Source organism: Lonchura striata, chromosome 4 (assembly GCF_050655825.1).
Source record: "Lonchura striata isolate lonStrDom1 chromosome 4, ASM5065582v1, whole genome shotgun sequence".
NCBI classification, from domain to species: domain Eukaryota; kingdom Metazoa; phylum Chordata; class Aves; order Passeriformes; family Estrildidae; genus Lonchura; species Lonchura striata.
This window is the reverse complement of record NC_140706.1, coordinates 7,151,091-7,166,741: the sequence shown is the minus strand read 5'-3', so window position 1 is coordinate 7,166,741 and position 15,651 is coordinate 7,151,091. Positions and strand designations below refer to the sequence as shown.

The 15,651-nt window shown below is 36.9% G+C and overlaps 1 protein-coding gene across 14 annotated transcripts in view; it reads right to left on the bottom strand.

Moving 5' to 3' along the window:
• The window catches only part of MAEA (macrophage erythroblast attacher, E3 ubiquitin ligase), a 48,945-nt gene that overhangs the window by 1,451 nt on the left and 31,843 nt on the right, over positions 1 to 15,651 (bottom strand). For 12 of the 14 annotated variants that reach the window (XM_021535685.4, XM_085577564.1, XM_085577562.1 and 9 more), the window contains 5 exons: positions 13,281 to 13,403; positions 10,222 to 10,298; positions 4,093 to 4,201; positions 1,080 to 1,213; positions 209 to 404 (listed from right to left, as the gene is read on the bottom strand). In XM_021535685.4, the coding sequence (XP_021391360.1) occupies positions 209 to 404; positions 1,080 to 1,213; positions 4,093 to 4,201; positions 10,222 to 10,298; positions 13,281 to 13,403 (639 nt within the window). Of the gene's footprint in view, positions 1 to 208; positions 405 to 1,079; positions 1,214 to 4,092; positions 4,202 to 10,221; positions 10,299 to 12,308; positions 12,423 to 13,280; positions 13,404 to 15,651 lie in introns of all 14 variants that reach the window. The other 2 variants (XM_085577567.1, XM_085577566.1) reach the window with 2 other exon arrangements.

The window sequence follows — 15,651 nt, the reverse complement described above, 5'->3', positions numbered from 1 at the left end:
AGAAATTCACATAGTTAGGTATGTGACCATTAATATGTCTTCATTAAGACCAATTTAAGCAGCTAAATATACAGTCCTTAAAAAAACATTCCTGCAAGAATTATTCCTCTAGCTTCTGAGTGAGTTGATAAGGTTTTATTTTGATCCAGCAAGTTACTGTAACAGCTGCTATTTTAGCCTTCAGCAAGTCATTGACCCCAACACTTACATTGTATCCATAGACATATCCATTTGGTAACATCATAGGAGGATTATTTTCGTTCATTACATCCCCCGAAATCTTGCAGACTAGTCGGGAGTTGGCACAATGTGCCATCGGCAGGGGCTGAGCCAGCTTGTTCAGGGATTTGCTACACACAGGGCAGTCGGGGTTTTTTGAGCTCCCATCCTCTTTATAACACTGTCTGTTAACAGCAAGTTAGGGAACAATCACCACAATGAAACCATAATTAGCTTCCCATTGTATGGGAAACCTTAAAATTAAAAGATTGTCAGCTGTGCCAACAGAGCCCAGGTGACAGAATGCACAGGAACATTTAATTCAAGTTTAATGTCCACACAAAAGAATCAAAAGTTTGCTCTGTTTCAAGGAACAGGAGTGAGCAAAATGTGTGTCTGGCACAGGTAAAACTTCTGAGATGCAGCACCAGCCCTTCCCCAGCACAACAAACCCAGCGAAGTTTCAAAAGATGCAGCTATTTTGAATATTCACATAAAACCTGGCAGGTAAATTTGTGTTTAAATGCTTGAAAACCTGTAACTGTAACCAGCTCACTAACCCTTGCAGGCATATTCACTAATTTCAGACATGAAAAGACAGCCAAACCAAACACAATGTTACATTTTACCATAAAATTTTTGTTTGCGCATGCCTTTTTTTTTAAACCATAATGCTATTTACTATAATCTCCCAATAATTTAACAGTGACCAATTTATACCCCATTTGAACAATTCATGAGCAAAAATATTGAAATGTCACATTTCTTATTTGAGCTCTCCGAAGAGCCTCCATAAACCAAAAATAAACCCCCACATGGCTTTTTTTTTCACTCCCAGTAATATCTGCTTTAAAGGATACGGTGTTTTTATAGCTGAAAGGCCTGCCTGGAGTGTTATAGTAAAAACAGAATTGTTTCCCAGCTGATGTAGTCTGTAGTTATCATATCTAAACTGTTGGATCAGCATTCTCCATCGAGCAGGGTCCAAGAGATCCTGTTAAAAAACAACACAACTATAAGTTGCTTTCAATCTAATTGTCCCAGGGAGCAAAAGCCTGGGAGTGACAAATTGTGCAAACCTCACTTGTGCAAACCCATCACAAACCAGAAGTGGACACCCCAATGCATAGTGTTTAAAAAGCACCTTTTAACACTGCTTTATTAAAACAAGTATTATTTAAAATAGCTGAAGCAATCAATATTCAATTTCCATCATCTACCAAATGTTCTAATCAAGGTATGTAAGTCCTGGTGAGGTTACTTCTTCCATTTGGTTTCCTAGAATGCTGGACTACATAGGAAACAACATTGGTACTGTGAAATGTTTCTTCTACAGCCTCTGAACAATTAACACCAAAAAGTCAGAAGTGTTTTTTTACTTAATAATTAATTGCAATACATAATATTTACAGAATTTTGTAAAAAGATTTCAATTTGAAGAAGCTGCCACAAGCCCAGCTTAGAGAAAGCTTGCACAAGCTACTCTTTTAGAGACAAAATTCTTTAATGCTGTGTGTTACCTAAAAGTCAGGATTTTTCTTTTCATGGAAATAAGAACTAAACCCAGAGGTCAAGGATACATTGAGCTTTAAAAGCAATGCTGTTGGAAGAGTCATTTAAGAAGGAAAGACCCTTTGAAAATATATTTAGTGTCATCTATACAGGCAGACACCTAATCCTTTCTTTCTTATCTTTTGTATCCATAACCTGCACTTTGGTCAGGAGGAGTGACAATGTTTCTTTACCTTTATATAATATTTATCATATAGATACTCTACTGATCATTTTGTCAACTCCACAAGCTACACTTTGAGGGAACTAGGAGAAACAATCTGGGGACACCTCACAGCACCTTTCAGCAGTGAAAGGTGCTACATGTGATCTGGAAAGGGACTTGTGACAAAGCCATGGAGTGACAGGACAAAGGGAATGGCTTCAAACAGAAAGAAAGCAGGGTTAGACTGGACATTAGCAAGAAGTTTTTTACTGTTAGGGTGGTCAGACACTGGACCAGGCTGCCAGAGGCTGTGGATGTCCCATCTGTAGAACTCTGCACTGCTGAGGCCACACCTCAAGTCCTGTGTTCAGTTTTGGGCACCTCAGAAGGACATTGAGGTGCTGAAGTGGCTCCAGAGAAGGACACAGAGCTGGGGAAGGGTCTGGAGCACAAGTCTGATGAGGAGCAGCTGAGGGAGCTGGGGGTGTTTAGCCTGGAGAAAACCATGAGGACAGGGCAGATGTGGTTCTGGGTTGATGGTTGGACTGGATGATCTCAGAGACCTTTTCCAACCTTTACAATTCAATGATTCTGCTGTTGGGACCAGCTTGGATTGGGCTCCAAGAAATCTGGTCTAGTGGAAGGCAAAGTGACATAAGATTGTTCAATAGATATCAAAGAAAACAGCCTATTCTGCCACAACAGTGAATGTTTTCCTTAAGGTCCTGAAAGAGGAAAAGTCAGAGAAAGTTCTATTCATTGGTTATAGAATATGCTTCTTTCCTTGGATTAATAAAAATCAGTTGGTTAGAGATATGATCTCACAAACCTTGCCACAGTTTTAAAAAGAATTTACTTAAAGGCATTTTAGGAAGCCATTTATGCACAGAACTCATAGTCAAGATAGTAAAGGTAACTCCAAACAACAGAGTACTGTAATAGTGTTGAACTAGGTAATTATTAGAGAATTCAAAACTTAACTTCCATAAACTAGAATGTTTTAATTCATATCCATAAGTACTAGGGAATTTGTTCTCATTGTATGGTTGTATGTGGAAGAATCCTTTCTTCTCCTTGTTCTCCTTCATTGAAACACTCCATCCAAACCAGTCCTTAGAACACAGGATTTTTATTTCCTACCTATTTCTTTCTAACTACTAAAATATTGATAAATTCTATCTTACACTCAAGTCTTCTAACACATCTATATTCATAACTTATATCAAATCTAGCATGTAAAATACCAGGATCCTTCCAGGACTCTGGGATGAGCAAAGAAATTCATATTGATTCTGTGGGTTTTTCGTTTCAGGGTTTTTCTTTGTGGTTGTTTTGTTAAACCACAGTTTCATCATCATGTTTAGAAAACGTGTTTATACTGGCACTGCCACACATTGGCTTGGCATTTCATGGAATTCTTGTCTTGCTTTGACAACTCAGCTCTTCTCTACCTTCTGCCTCCAAAGCCAAGTTAAAAGGAAGTGAATTAGCACGTAACCACAGAACTCAAGTCTATAGAAACAGTAGCTATCTATGAATTTTGCTTCATTTAAATTTAGATGTAGATATTACCACTAATAGCTGCATTATTTTGCATAATCCAAATAAATGAAAATTTATTTTAAGGAACAAAAATACTACTTTCACATCATTCAAATCATCCTTCCTTTCTTCATCCCAATCACTGCAACAACAGTAATGTGAGAGGTAGAATTAAGAAATGCTGTTGGTGTATTAAAGCCACAGTTTCGTATGTTGAACAAGGCTCTCTCTTTTTTTTTTTTTGTCCCTTTGTACTTCCCCATCTTCTGCCTCTTGCTGTATATTCAATTATCAGCCCCACAGATCTCTAATGCTGGCTTTATGGTAAGCCTAGCTCAGCGTGAATCCATATTATTATTACAATCCAACTGAAACAATACAAATACTTTCTGGATTAATGTACAAGGACAGGCTACTAAAATTAAGAACTTTTACAAAGGTGGAATTTAGGAAGTAAAATTTAAAAAAAAAATCTTGATATTATCAATGCATTTTCCTGTGCTGCAAAAAAGAACTGAAACATCTTGATATTATCAATGCATTTTCCTGTGCTGCAAAAAAGAACTGAAACATCTGTTTTAATATTGTGTTGTAACACTGAATTTCCATGTTACCTTATAGGGAGAGATATGAGTGTCTGAGGGAAAGGCCAACATTCCCATCACCTGTCGAACCTCATCCAGCTGGCTTCCCTCAGCCTGACTGAAGTGCTTTCTTGCATGTCTGAAATAGAGAATCAATCCTTTATTACACAGCCTTGCTTCCTAATCAAGGAAATTCACTTAATCATGGAAGATTTCAGAGAAAACCTATAGATTCTGATCTCAATACATGAACTCCAAGAGGCTCTATGTACATTTAAAGGACTTGAAAAAACACATCCTACAAAGGGGAATGCAAGAATGACTAAGAATTAGTATTGTTACACTGTAATTTCTCAGAAATCTTTTTACTGTAGTGTGAAGTATTGCCTCACCTAGAACTAAAACCACCATGATTATTAGAAGAAATGTCTCTGCTCATGCAGGCTCAGTGTATGACACTCATCTGGCACACACTGACAAGTGAGATAAAGGCAGTCTGAAAATCAGCTGTTCCAGACCCCTTACACATCAAGAGTGCTCAAATTATCTGCCTTGTCTATACTGACAACTGGGACAATGTTTATTTTGAATGAATGATTTTTTGGGGGCAGGAGTGTAGGGTAGAAAACAATATCACTTTCTGTGCAGACTACAAGAAATTGTAGGGCAATGTAATAGAAAATACTTTGTTAAAAGCACTTTTTTTTAGCCAGGAAAAAAAATGAATTAGAGCTTCAGTATAAATTTTTGTGCTTTAACACATACAGATTGTAAAGGATAAACACATGGCTGAAAGCTTGGATATCTGAAATAAGTTACAGAAGTACCAGAAACATATTTAAATAAAAAATACAAACTTTAATATTTTTCAGGAAAGAGTAAGAAACCACAAAATTATTACCAGATTATGAGGATATCCAACTACTTCAAAACCCTAAATTAAAGTTTCCCCAGTCTAGTGTTCCCAAGATTGGTAATTCTCAAGTTGGAGTGTAAGTGTGCAGGAAGACCCTTCATCCTTTAAACTGGACGATTTGCTCAGCGGTTCTGCTAAAGCTCCTGTTTTCAGTGGTGCACAGATGTAGCACAGCAGGCTGGCTATGGAACCAGCATTATACTCAACTTCTGGCATTGCATAAGGGTAGGAAAATTTTCCCTATGCTGTGACTTCTGCACAGTTTGCATTACAGGAAAGATACCGAGTCATCTCATCTTAGTCTTCCACTAAGAGTTTGCTCTTTTTTAACTTTTGAAGAATTTTAAAAATAATTCCTAAATTACTTCTGGGAATAGACAGTATTTCAAAATGCCAATTTCATGGCCTGAATAAGAAAACCTTGGCAAGTTTTGTTTTTTTTTTTTTTTTCCCCAATTCTGATTTTGACAACTACACTGAGGTCATCAATACCATGAGAACAGTCTCTTTAGCAGTATTTCAGTACTCCCACTTCCTCTCCCACCCAAGCCAGGAAGCAATGGAAGTTATGTAGGACAGAATGTTTCCACCCAATTTCCTATGCTGGGTGAGCAATTCAGGAACGTAAACATTGTTCCCCAGGTGATTACTGTTATGAGGACAGAAGCACAAACCCCCTGGCCTGAGAGAAGAGACAGCCTGGACACACTGGAACAATGCTGAAATAACTGTGGAGAGCTGCAGATGAAATTGAGAGCTTTCGCAAACTCAGATTAGACAAACCGAAAACTTCAGATCTACCAGCTGAGATTATCTGTGCATGCATGAGAGAAAAAAGGGGAAAAAGAATCTTCTCACAAGAACTGATCAGAGTACAGTTGTGTTCTGTGATGGTAAAACTGAAGTCACACCTCAGTTTTCACAGCCTGGTTAGGGTTGAGGTTCTCCTCCCTGCCAGGGCATCAGCCTTCCATCACATGCTCACATGCAAAGTACTGAACACACTGGGATGTGGTGGCTGGATTTGGTTCAGCCAGAATGAGTCAGGTTTTCCAAAGTGACCTTGTGTTAGTCTTAATCTCCTGACTTTCCCTCTCTCCTGTGTTCTTTAAAAAATAAAAACAAACCTAAGAAAGTTTCCCACAAGGTCTGCGCGCTATTGCTGAACTCCATCCACTGAGAAATTAAAATGGAGCACGGTATCTTTCAAAGGTGAAGCAAATTTATTAATTCATAGCACTCAAGTCTTTTTCAGATTGGGAAGCAAGACACAACACTGTAAATTACTTGGGAATACACAACAGTGGAATTACACCTTATTTGCCCTCATGCCATTATTCACCCCATTCCTTGCCACTCAGCTATTTCCATCTCTGTGCAAGTGTTGGTTTGCTCCTGAGATCTAGGTGAACATTACAATGCTTAATTGCAATGTTTTTACCACCATTAGCACATATAGCTAAGGCAGGGAGCTAAATTTTTCAGGAAAATGTTTAAAATCCTGACAACAGACCATCCCTGAAGCCACTAAATTCTTGTAACAGATCTAAGTAAAAGGTAGAAAATTTTGTTTTTCAAATCCCAGAATGATCCTGTAAACTCTGCAAGGACAAAGTTCATCATCTTTTGTGTGTCCCTCCAGCCCACACAGGTACAGCTGACATATTGTACTTGGCAAATATTTACAAAGACTTGAAAACCTACAGTTCACTGAGGGTACACTCAACTGTTACAGAAGGATCCACATATGCAATGTCCAGCTTATATGTCTACATATGCCTGAATATAAAAATGAACATTTTTATTGGGCAGTAGCAATAACTGAACACAAATATAAGGTGTTATCAAGAAAGGACTTGTTTCTACTCAGTTTTTTGGCCAATGCCTTAATGCCTTTATCTTGGATCCTTATGACAATCAGCAGAATTTACAATCAAAGTTCTCAAAAGTATATTTATACTCCTGTTCAACTGCACCCCCACTAAAAAAATAAAGTGTTTATTCATCCTTGTAGGAGGGAAGTTGACTAAAATGATAGACTGTAGCCATTTTCTCCTCCTAACTTTGCCCACCATCAGCTATTATTTACTCCTTTTTGTCCTTTGTATTCCCAGAGTAGGAAGTGTGCATGATGTTTTGTTAAGCTTTTAGCTGAGAACTTTGCATATCTCTGGCATTGTGTAAGAGCAAAATATCAAAATGCTGTCAGATTTCCCAGAATGAAATTAGTGAGAGCTGTGAAAGTGTGAAATTGGTGTCATCAGTCATTCATTGTTACTTTAGTAGGTACAAATCTGACAAAAAAGCCCTAGAGACTGAGAGTTAAAGGCTAATGATACTAGGCAAAAAAACTTTGTGTTATATTTAAGGTTAAGAGATTTACTCTTTCTATTTAAGAACAGTTTTTTACATTCTTGAAACTTGCATTTTCAAGGCTACTCTGATACGGTACCTTAGAGGAAAGTCTGTTTGTACTCATTCTAAAAAGCTACACAAATTCAAACACTTATTTAATAAGATGTATAATTTTAAAGTTCACATCAATTTTAATGTAAAAGCAATGTCACTTTAGAAGTTTTCAGCAGGCAGCAAAACCTTTCAAACTTATTTAAACACCAGCTGCAATTCAACAAAATGTCAGTTCCCCGAGTTCCACTCGTACAGGAAACTCCTGGGTAAACAGCCTCTTTCTCTGCTTTCTAATGGATGCCTGACCTATTTATTGCACCACAGACACAACAGTGAAAGAATCCTGCTGCAGGCACTTAACAGAAGCAAGCTAATAAAACCACAAGTTGCAAGGGCTTGCTAGAAGCAATGAGATTTATGCCACACCTCCCCAAAGGTATCCCTCATTCATTACTTATTTACTTTGAAACAAAGTAGAATGTCATGGTAAAACACTTACAGTTTTTAAGCCACAATACTGAAAGGAAGTATTGACATGCTGGAGTCTGAATGTGCAAAATAATCAAAACTCATCCTCCTAGAAAGGAGTCAATTAAGATACAGAAAGACTTCCATAGCTCCTTTTCCTTTTAAAGTTGGTTATGAAGTTAAATCAGCACTGCCATGAGTGGCAACTGATAATTGCCAGGTATAAAATGTATGTCAACCCTGAATTTCAGCAGGTATATGGAATATACACACTTCACCCCAACAGCACTCAATATGGATGCCTTGTTTGCCATACAGACAGGAGCTTTAAGTTGTAAACCTCAGACAGGTTATTCCACACAGCATGCTGTGTCCTCTTGAGGACTGTCAGCTTGCAAATTTTACCACTTCTGTTGTAGAAAAGGGATGAGAGGGAAACATATATCCAGTAACAATAAAATACAGAAGGACCTTAATCTGCTTTGTCCCAGTTCTCAGCCTATTTCCTTATTCCAGATCTGTGCCTGCCCTCTGGTTTCCAAGCTACATAAGGAAGCTGTAGCTCAAAGAAAATAGTTTTTAGAGCATGGACTACTCATTGTTAAGATGCATGACTGCATACTTGGCAAAGAAACAAACTGAGAATAAAGCTAAAGGCACAGTATTCATTTGGTATAAAGAGCACCATGGGCTTCAGAAGACAGATAATGGAGCTGAGTCTCTTTCATCCTTTTCTTAAGTACTTGACAATTCCTTAGGATTTGATAATTCTATCAAAGGGTAAGTGCACATATCTAAATGCTAGCTTGTAGGTTTTGTATTTAATTATGTTTGGTTTTAATTATTAACATTAAAATTAGCTGGAGTTTATCAGACTGCACATTTGCATTGGCTGGGACCAGAGCAAAGATGATTTAAGTGCAAGTAGGGCAAAGTAGGAATGATATTAGCTCAAAGCAAGCCATGCATCGAATGAAATTAGAAATAAAACCTGAAAATAACCCTAAAACTTTGCCCTGCAGGAGAGCTTCTCCATCTAGATTTGGGAAAACGCTAGAATGTTTTCAGTCTGTGAATACATTATGATAGTTTTCTGTACCTCTGTGCTGCTCAGAGCAAAAAATCAGCTCTGCCACAAATACAAGTTTCAGTTTCTGAAGTACCTAGTTTGGGTTTAAAGGCAGCAGAACTTGCAACTTCCTTGACACAGAAATATTACATGGCAACAATCTTCTTATCAGGATGTATCAGCAAAACTTTAGGTTGGGCCATGAACTTCTCCCCTCTCTTCAGGTTTAAAATATTCTTACAAAACAGAAGCTGCTGAGGATTCTCCTTCCCTTGTGCACATGTAAGCTCCAGCAGGCTCTGCCACCTGCACTGTACTTTGGTGATGGCAAGGTCATTGCTTATCAAATTACCAATGCATTTCTCTGTCAAGGTATCAAAATTCTACTTATTTCAGCAAGACTAGTTTCCTGTGTTATCCTGACCATTATTCCACCTTAAATCAGGACCATTAACTTGGATGTATAAATTGCTTCATGCGCTGGTACTGAAAGTCTTGTCAGAAGAACTCTCTTGTGGTTAAGTCAGAGAGTGCTGAGGTGTGACTGCACTCCTGTCACTGATTCACAGCCCCACTGGGCATTGTTGCTTTCTCTCTGTAGTCCCCACTGAACTACTTCAGAACAGGTAAAAATGGATATTGAGTTGGTTTCCTCATTTGGAGCCAGAAGAATGAAGTGAGGAAAACCTAACATCCCTCTCCAACCCTCTCCCATTTTATAAGATGTATAAAATTATACATCTTATTAAATACAGAACTCTAAATTAGGCATCAGTACAGGGGCCAAACATGGCCTTGCAGGTAACTTGCAGAACAAAAAGTTTAATGAAGATAGCAAAGGAGAATCAGTCAAAATTGAAATGTTAAAGCTTTAGATGAAGGTTTCATTAACCTTTTAGTATTTCTGGTGATTAAAACTGTAATGAATTGCCATGAGAAGCTGGCTGTACCTCCTAAAAATTAGTTAAGGGTGAATATATATTTATATTTTACACTATATGCCACCAGAAAATCAATTTGATTTTTAAAACAGGTTAATTTTCTAAACCTTGATTTTGAAGAATAAGAAGACACAGTTTCAGTGACAACATCAAGTCTTAAAGAAGGTGCATCTGTGGAATGGCACTTTGCCTTTAAAAAAAGTCCAAGCCCAGCTTAAATCCAAAGACTGATGACAATACCAGGCAAGACCCTTCAAAGCTTTACAGGGCTTCTGGGTGTTGCAACAATAACCACACATTTCTACATAATACCATCTTGTTAAGAAAACTGATTGGAAAGCATCCTAATTTCATACCTCACAGCATCCAGTCTCTTGTTCTGTCGAATGAGTTCAATGAACTCCTGAATCCTTAGGCTGAACTCCAGACAGCTCTGAGATTAAAGACAAGACAGGGTCTTAGATGGTGCCAAAGTTGCACCCCATGGTTTGTTAACAACTACGTGTGCACAACAAAAAAGAAGTGTTAATAACATGCAACCTGGTTTGCTTGCTTTTAGGCATTCATGCAAAAAAAGTTGAAATGCTGACTCTACAGACAAGATCAGCACAGAATTCCCTAAAAGCAAACAAAATCCTCCTCCTCCTCTTGCCTCCTTTAAAACTTCGGCAGGGATGAACCTTTTCCTAATGACTGAAAGCCTTGTTACCTGAGACACAGAGAGGAATAGGTGGTTTCCTTCTACTTTCTTATAATTTAAAGTAGTAGAGTCAGCAGGAGTTTGGGGCTATGTGATAATTTAGACAGATCTACCCAGAAGACTTCAAGGAAGAAACAAGCCTTTGAATGAATTTTGAAAAACCCCAATATTAACAAAAATTAGCACAACGTTTAAGTTGCTGCAATACCCTCCCCTCCCTTCCTTCAAGCTTCTATCCCACTCCTCTTGTCAAACATCTAAAAGCCATGCTGGAAACAAGTCTCAAACAAGAAAACCAAGTGGCATTTACCTGTTTATGGAAAAAGGTAAAATTTGAAGCCTAACGAAGTTGAGAGTGTCCCTTTAAATCAAATTCCATCACCAGTTCACAAAATCTATAAAAAAACTTTGAATATGTGGAATTAAAAAGAAAAATATGTCCCCCCATAAAAAAACAAATCCTTATGCTTCTTTATAGGGACACAGTCAACTGTTTTATTACCTTATTAATAATGAAATCCCAAAGTGCTCTGAATCCTGTAAAGAACTCTATTCCCTGTGTTTCTCTATGCCACTTGCCGAGTGTTTTTTCTTCAACCATGTCTCTAATGAATAGTTGCCTTTTGTTTATTGTCCATCAGCACAGTCATATCAAAATTCCTCAGTGACTTCAGTAGGAATTTGAGCAACTCTGAATTTCTCTAAGTTAGCTGCCTGGTGTGACTAATGCATACACTGCAACAACTGCTTATTTAAGACTTAAAACATAAGGCATTTGAACATAAAAATGATGCATTCTTTCATGTTAAAACTAACTTGTTTAAGGAACAGAAAAAATTATCTTCCAAATATGCATTGTTCTGTATTCAAGCCCAGATTTAACAGAAAATAAAACTTTCTCCCCTTGAGATTTTCAATAGGACTATTTTAAAATACCTTGTTAACCAAATCTACACAAGCCCTTCATCTAGAATTTTAAATAAGCCTGTTTCTACTAAAAATCTGAACAAGCTTTTTAATTGTTAATGATACTAAGTCCCAGGGCTTCCTCTTTTGCTGGGATATTTCCATAGCAAATGTCCTCTTTTGCTGGGATGTTTCCATAGCAAAACTCACATGTCAAGCAAATGAATTTTTAAGTAAGGTGCAGGCCAATGGCCCCAGGGGTTCTGCAGACAAATGTAACTAGAAGCAGAGAGCCCTAGACAATCAGATGATGCACATTCCAACTCTGTGTACTTCAAATAATCCCACAGCAGCCTTTCACAAGATTTCAGATTGCTCACACCTGAAAAGATTGCATGACTGCTTTCCAGGCCACCAAACAGTATAGATTTTAGATAAGGCTTGCATTCAGGTAGGTGGTGGCTATGATTTTAGAACATTAACAGTGATGAGTAGCTAAGCAACTAGAAGTAGAAGAAATGTTTGCTTTTCAAAAAGAAGCACAGTAATTTCTCATCTTCCAACTCTGATCTCTCACAGCCTTAACTTTGTTTTTTGTTTGATTAAAAAAGAAACAAAAAAAGATAACAAAAAAAGCATAAGGCTTGCAGAAATAGATTTTTGTTGTAGTTTTGTTTTTCAAAAAGAGGATGGAGAAGAGTCTTCCTTATTTACTGCTTGCTGAAAATTGGTGATGAACGCAAGATGTTCAGATTATATTTCTTGTATTACTTAACATTTTAAGATTTCACAAGGAGGAATTTTTAGCAGTATAATTATGCAATGTGGTTTACACACCAATTCTGGTTTTCCTTTAATGGTTTCCATAACAAAGTCATAATTTTTTCTAGAGTAATGACTGGCTGATTGACTTTTGCATCCCATCTTTGGCACATTGTCAGTTTGGTGCCCCTGAGTGACAGAGAACGTCACTCTCTGCTTATTGTTAAGTGCACTCACACATTTCTGGTTAAAGAAATCACTTAGTTTAAAAAAATAAGATAAAAACTTCTTTAAGGGAGGCAGGGATTTTGGTTAATATCAGTTAAAAACAGATTTCTGCAAGCCCTATAAAAGATTACAGCACGTTTTGAAATGCATAATTTAAGAGACAAGGAAATTTAAATGGAATGCATAACAACAAGTACACAGCGTGTTCAGCTCATGGTACTTGATGGCTTGAAGAAGACTTTTTGTGTTTATTGCTTGAATAGATTCCAGCTTTTGTTTTCGTATTTTCTCCAAGCAAGTTAATTCTTTACTCTAAAGTTCTGTCTTCTTATATTCAAGAGTTAAAAATTACTAAGACTAAAATCTGCATGAAATTTCTTTCAGAAATTTTAAACCTGAGGGCAGAGATTAGCAATTAATTTCATTCTTTAGACACCTTCACATATAAATTAAAGTCTCACCAAGATGCACGGAGTTATAAATTTAACGTTACATGCATCAAGACACTACATATTTCTGCATTTATTTGTTTTCAAATTACACTAAACCCAACTGAGTATTATATTTTATTTGAGCATAATTTGTTGAGACAACACTGAATCCAGAAGATGACCTACCACTCACTTCCAGGTCTGGCATTTGTGAGCCTGTTTAGCTCCAACTACCTATGCCTTTTAAGAACATTTTTATACTTACTGTCCTTACTTTTATACAAGACCTTTTTCAAGACCTGTAATTTAAAACATATTAACCACATCCAGCATCCAAGTAGTGTACACAAAAGATTAAGCAAAATGTGAACATGTTACATTTGCATACCTTCATTTTTCTGAGTCTGGATTTGTTGTCATGACACCAAGCCAAGCAAGTCATAGTCTCTTGCCTTTCCAATGACTCTTCCACTTCTTTAGCAGTCAAAAACATCTCAATATTTACCAAATCCTTCACAAGACAAAAAAGGAAGGAAGGTGTTGTTAAATTTTACTCATACTTTACACAGCAATTCTTCAAATTAGCTGGAATACAGACATACAAAAGACTTTGTTCTCAAGACTTCTGGATTTTAGAATTGTACTTTGCAAAAAGACATTACAGGATATTTCCATGGACTGGAATGTTCTGATAGTGACAACAGTTCTGAGTCTAGTTACATAACAGAATTAGAATTAAAAAAAAAAAGAAAACTATTAAAGATTACACCTAGAGTCTTGCAGACTTTACATAATTTACATGCTTAATATCACAAATATTACCATAGCTCTAGTGAACAAAATCACTCTCAGAAATAGATGGCAATTTCATCTGTCAGAACAGTTAAATATACTTAGTCTTAGAAGTTCTACCTTCCAAGAGAAAAAGCTGAAAATCAGAATGAGCATCAGCTATATATCACATTCACATCTGGCATTTCATAAGCCTTAGAAATACAGCTTTTCCTTACTAATACAGGAAGTCTAATGCTATTGGGAAAGTAAACTAAATCATGTTAGGGTTATCAGTATGGTTATTTACAGAAATTTAAACAAGCCACATGTATTTCTGAAGTGCAGCAGAACTTGCAGATTTTACTAAATCTTCCTCTCATTACCTGAATTTTAAAATCAAAACATTAACATTTATTTTATAGGTTGTATGACCAACAAAACCATTTACCATCAAAAGAATAAAGGGCCTCCCACAGTTCTACTGGTATCAAATCCAGGTAAGTCAGACTGAGCTCAGAATTCAGACAGCTACAAGTTTACAGAACAACACTGAGATTGGATTTTAATGGACTCTTCCCATATCTTTAGGGTTAAAAAACCCCCTCTATTTTATCAATGTGTTGGCAAATGGACTGAAAGAATGTCAACCTGTTTCACAACAGTATTTTTAAAGTATTCCTACAAGAACATGAGAATAAATCTTTTGCCTGGTCTGAGGTTTTCCTGATGATATGCTCAAGTTGAAGATAAGTGCATTACTCCCCTGTGCATGATAAGGTGACCATATAAAAACCTCTTGTCCATTAACTCATCTGTGTAAGCAGCTTGACACATAATGCAGTCATATTAATTATCTTGCTTACATTCCATACAGCTGCTGAGTGGAAAGATAGTTCCATTTAAGTTACAAACAATATCATCTCCATACATCTCCTCAAACTTATTTGAGCTATGTGCCCTCAGCATTCGCTTTTACACCAAATTACAACAAAAGCATTTGCTTCTACATCAAAAAAGGGCTGGATCTGCTAATCAGAACCAAATCACTGGTTTATTCTCATTTGTTAGCTTTTTATAGTTTAAGCTTAATAAAAAAAAAAAGAAGCATAAGGGCAGCATTTGAGAAGTCCATGAGCTGGTGAGAGATTCCCAGCTATCTGTATTTATCAATCAGGTGTTGGTATAGCAGCCCTCTACTATGAACAAAAAGACAGCAATTGCTTCTGAGGCAGACAAAACTCTCAAATAAAAAGAGAATTTCTACACTGCGTTTGAAAATTTAAAATGAAAAGGTTCTATATAACAGAAATGCTAATTAGATTCCCGGCTGCCAAAAGAAGTCAAAGCTTGGCAGCCTTCTCTATTAAATAGACAGTATGTATCCAGAAAACAGAGGAGAACATTTTAAATTAAAAGAGTTTCTTTCAGAACCAACAATTACATTTAAATTGCACCAATAAATAGGATTTTCTTCTCTGTTGACTTGATAGAAAGTTAAGGAACAATATAAAAAAGGCATTAAGAAATCCTTTTGTAGAGGCAGGAATAGCTTTTGCATTTGATTAGAAATAGAAGTCTTAATCATGCAGACTGATTACTACAAAAATACTAAGACACAATTAGGGAATAAACCTTTAGAAACTCCACATGCCACACAGGTTTGATTTTTTAATCCAATCATACTTTCCTATCTTTTCTGGTGGTGCCTGCTCTTGGTGCTTCTTCCTTAGCTAGGACTAAGGAAACAGAAGAAAGGAGTATCAGAGAAATTATCAAAACTAGCACAGCTCTTCTACACAGGCAGTCGGGTGTACAGCTTGGCTACCTCATCTTGGATGGACAGGAACCAGTTTAGCATTTGTAACAAGTTTCTCATGTTCCAGTAAAAAAAAAATTAAGACTCCAGTCCTGAATCGCTTTCTGAAAGTATTCTGCAATTCCGAGTTGTACAGGCTGCAGACAATACAGAAACATTGTCTTTCTCA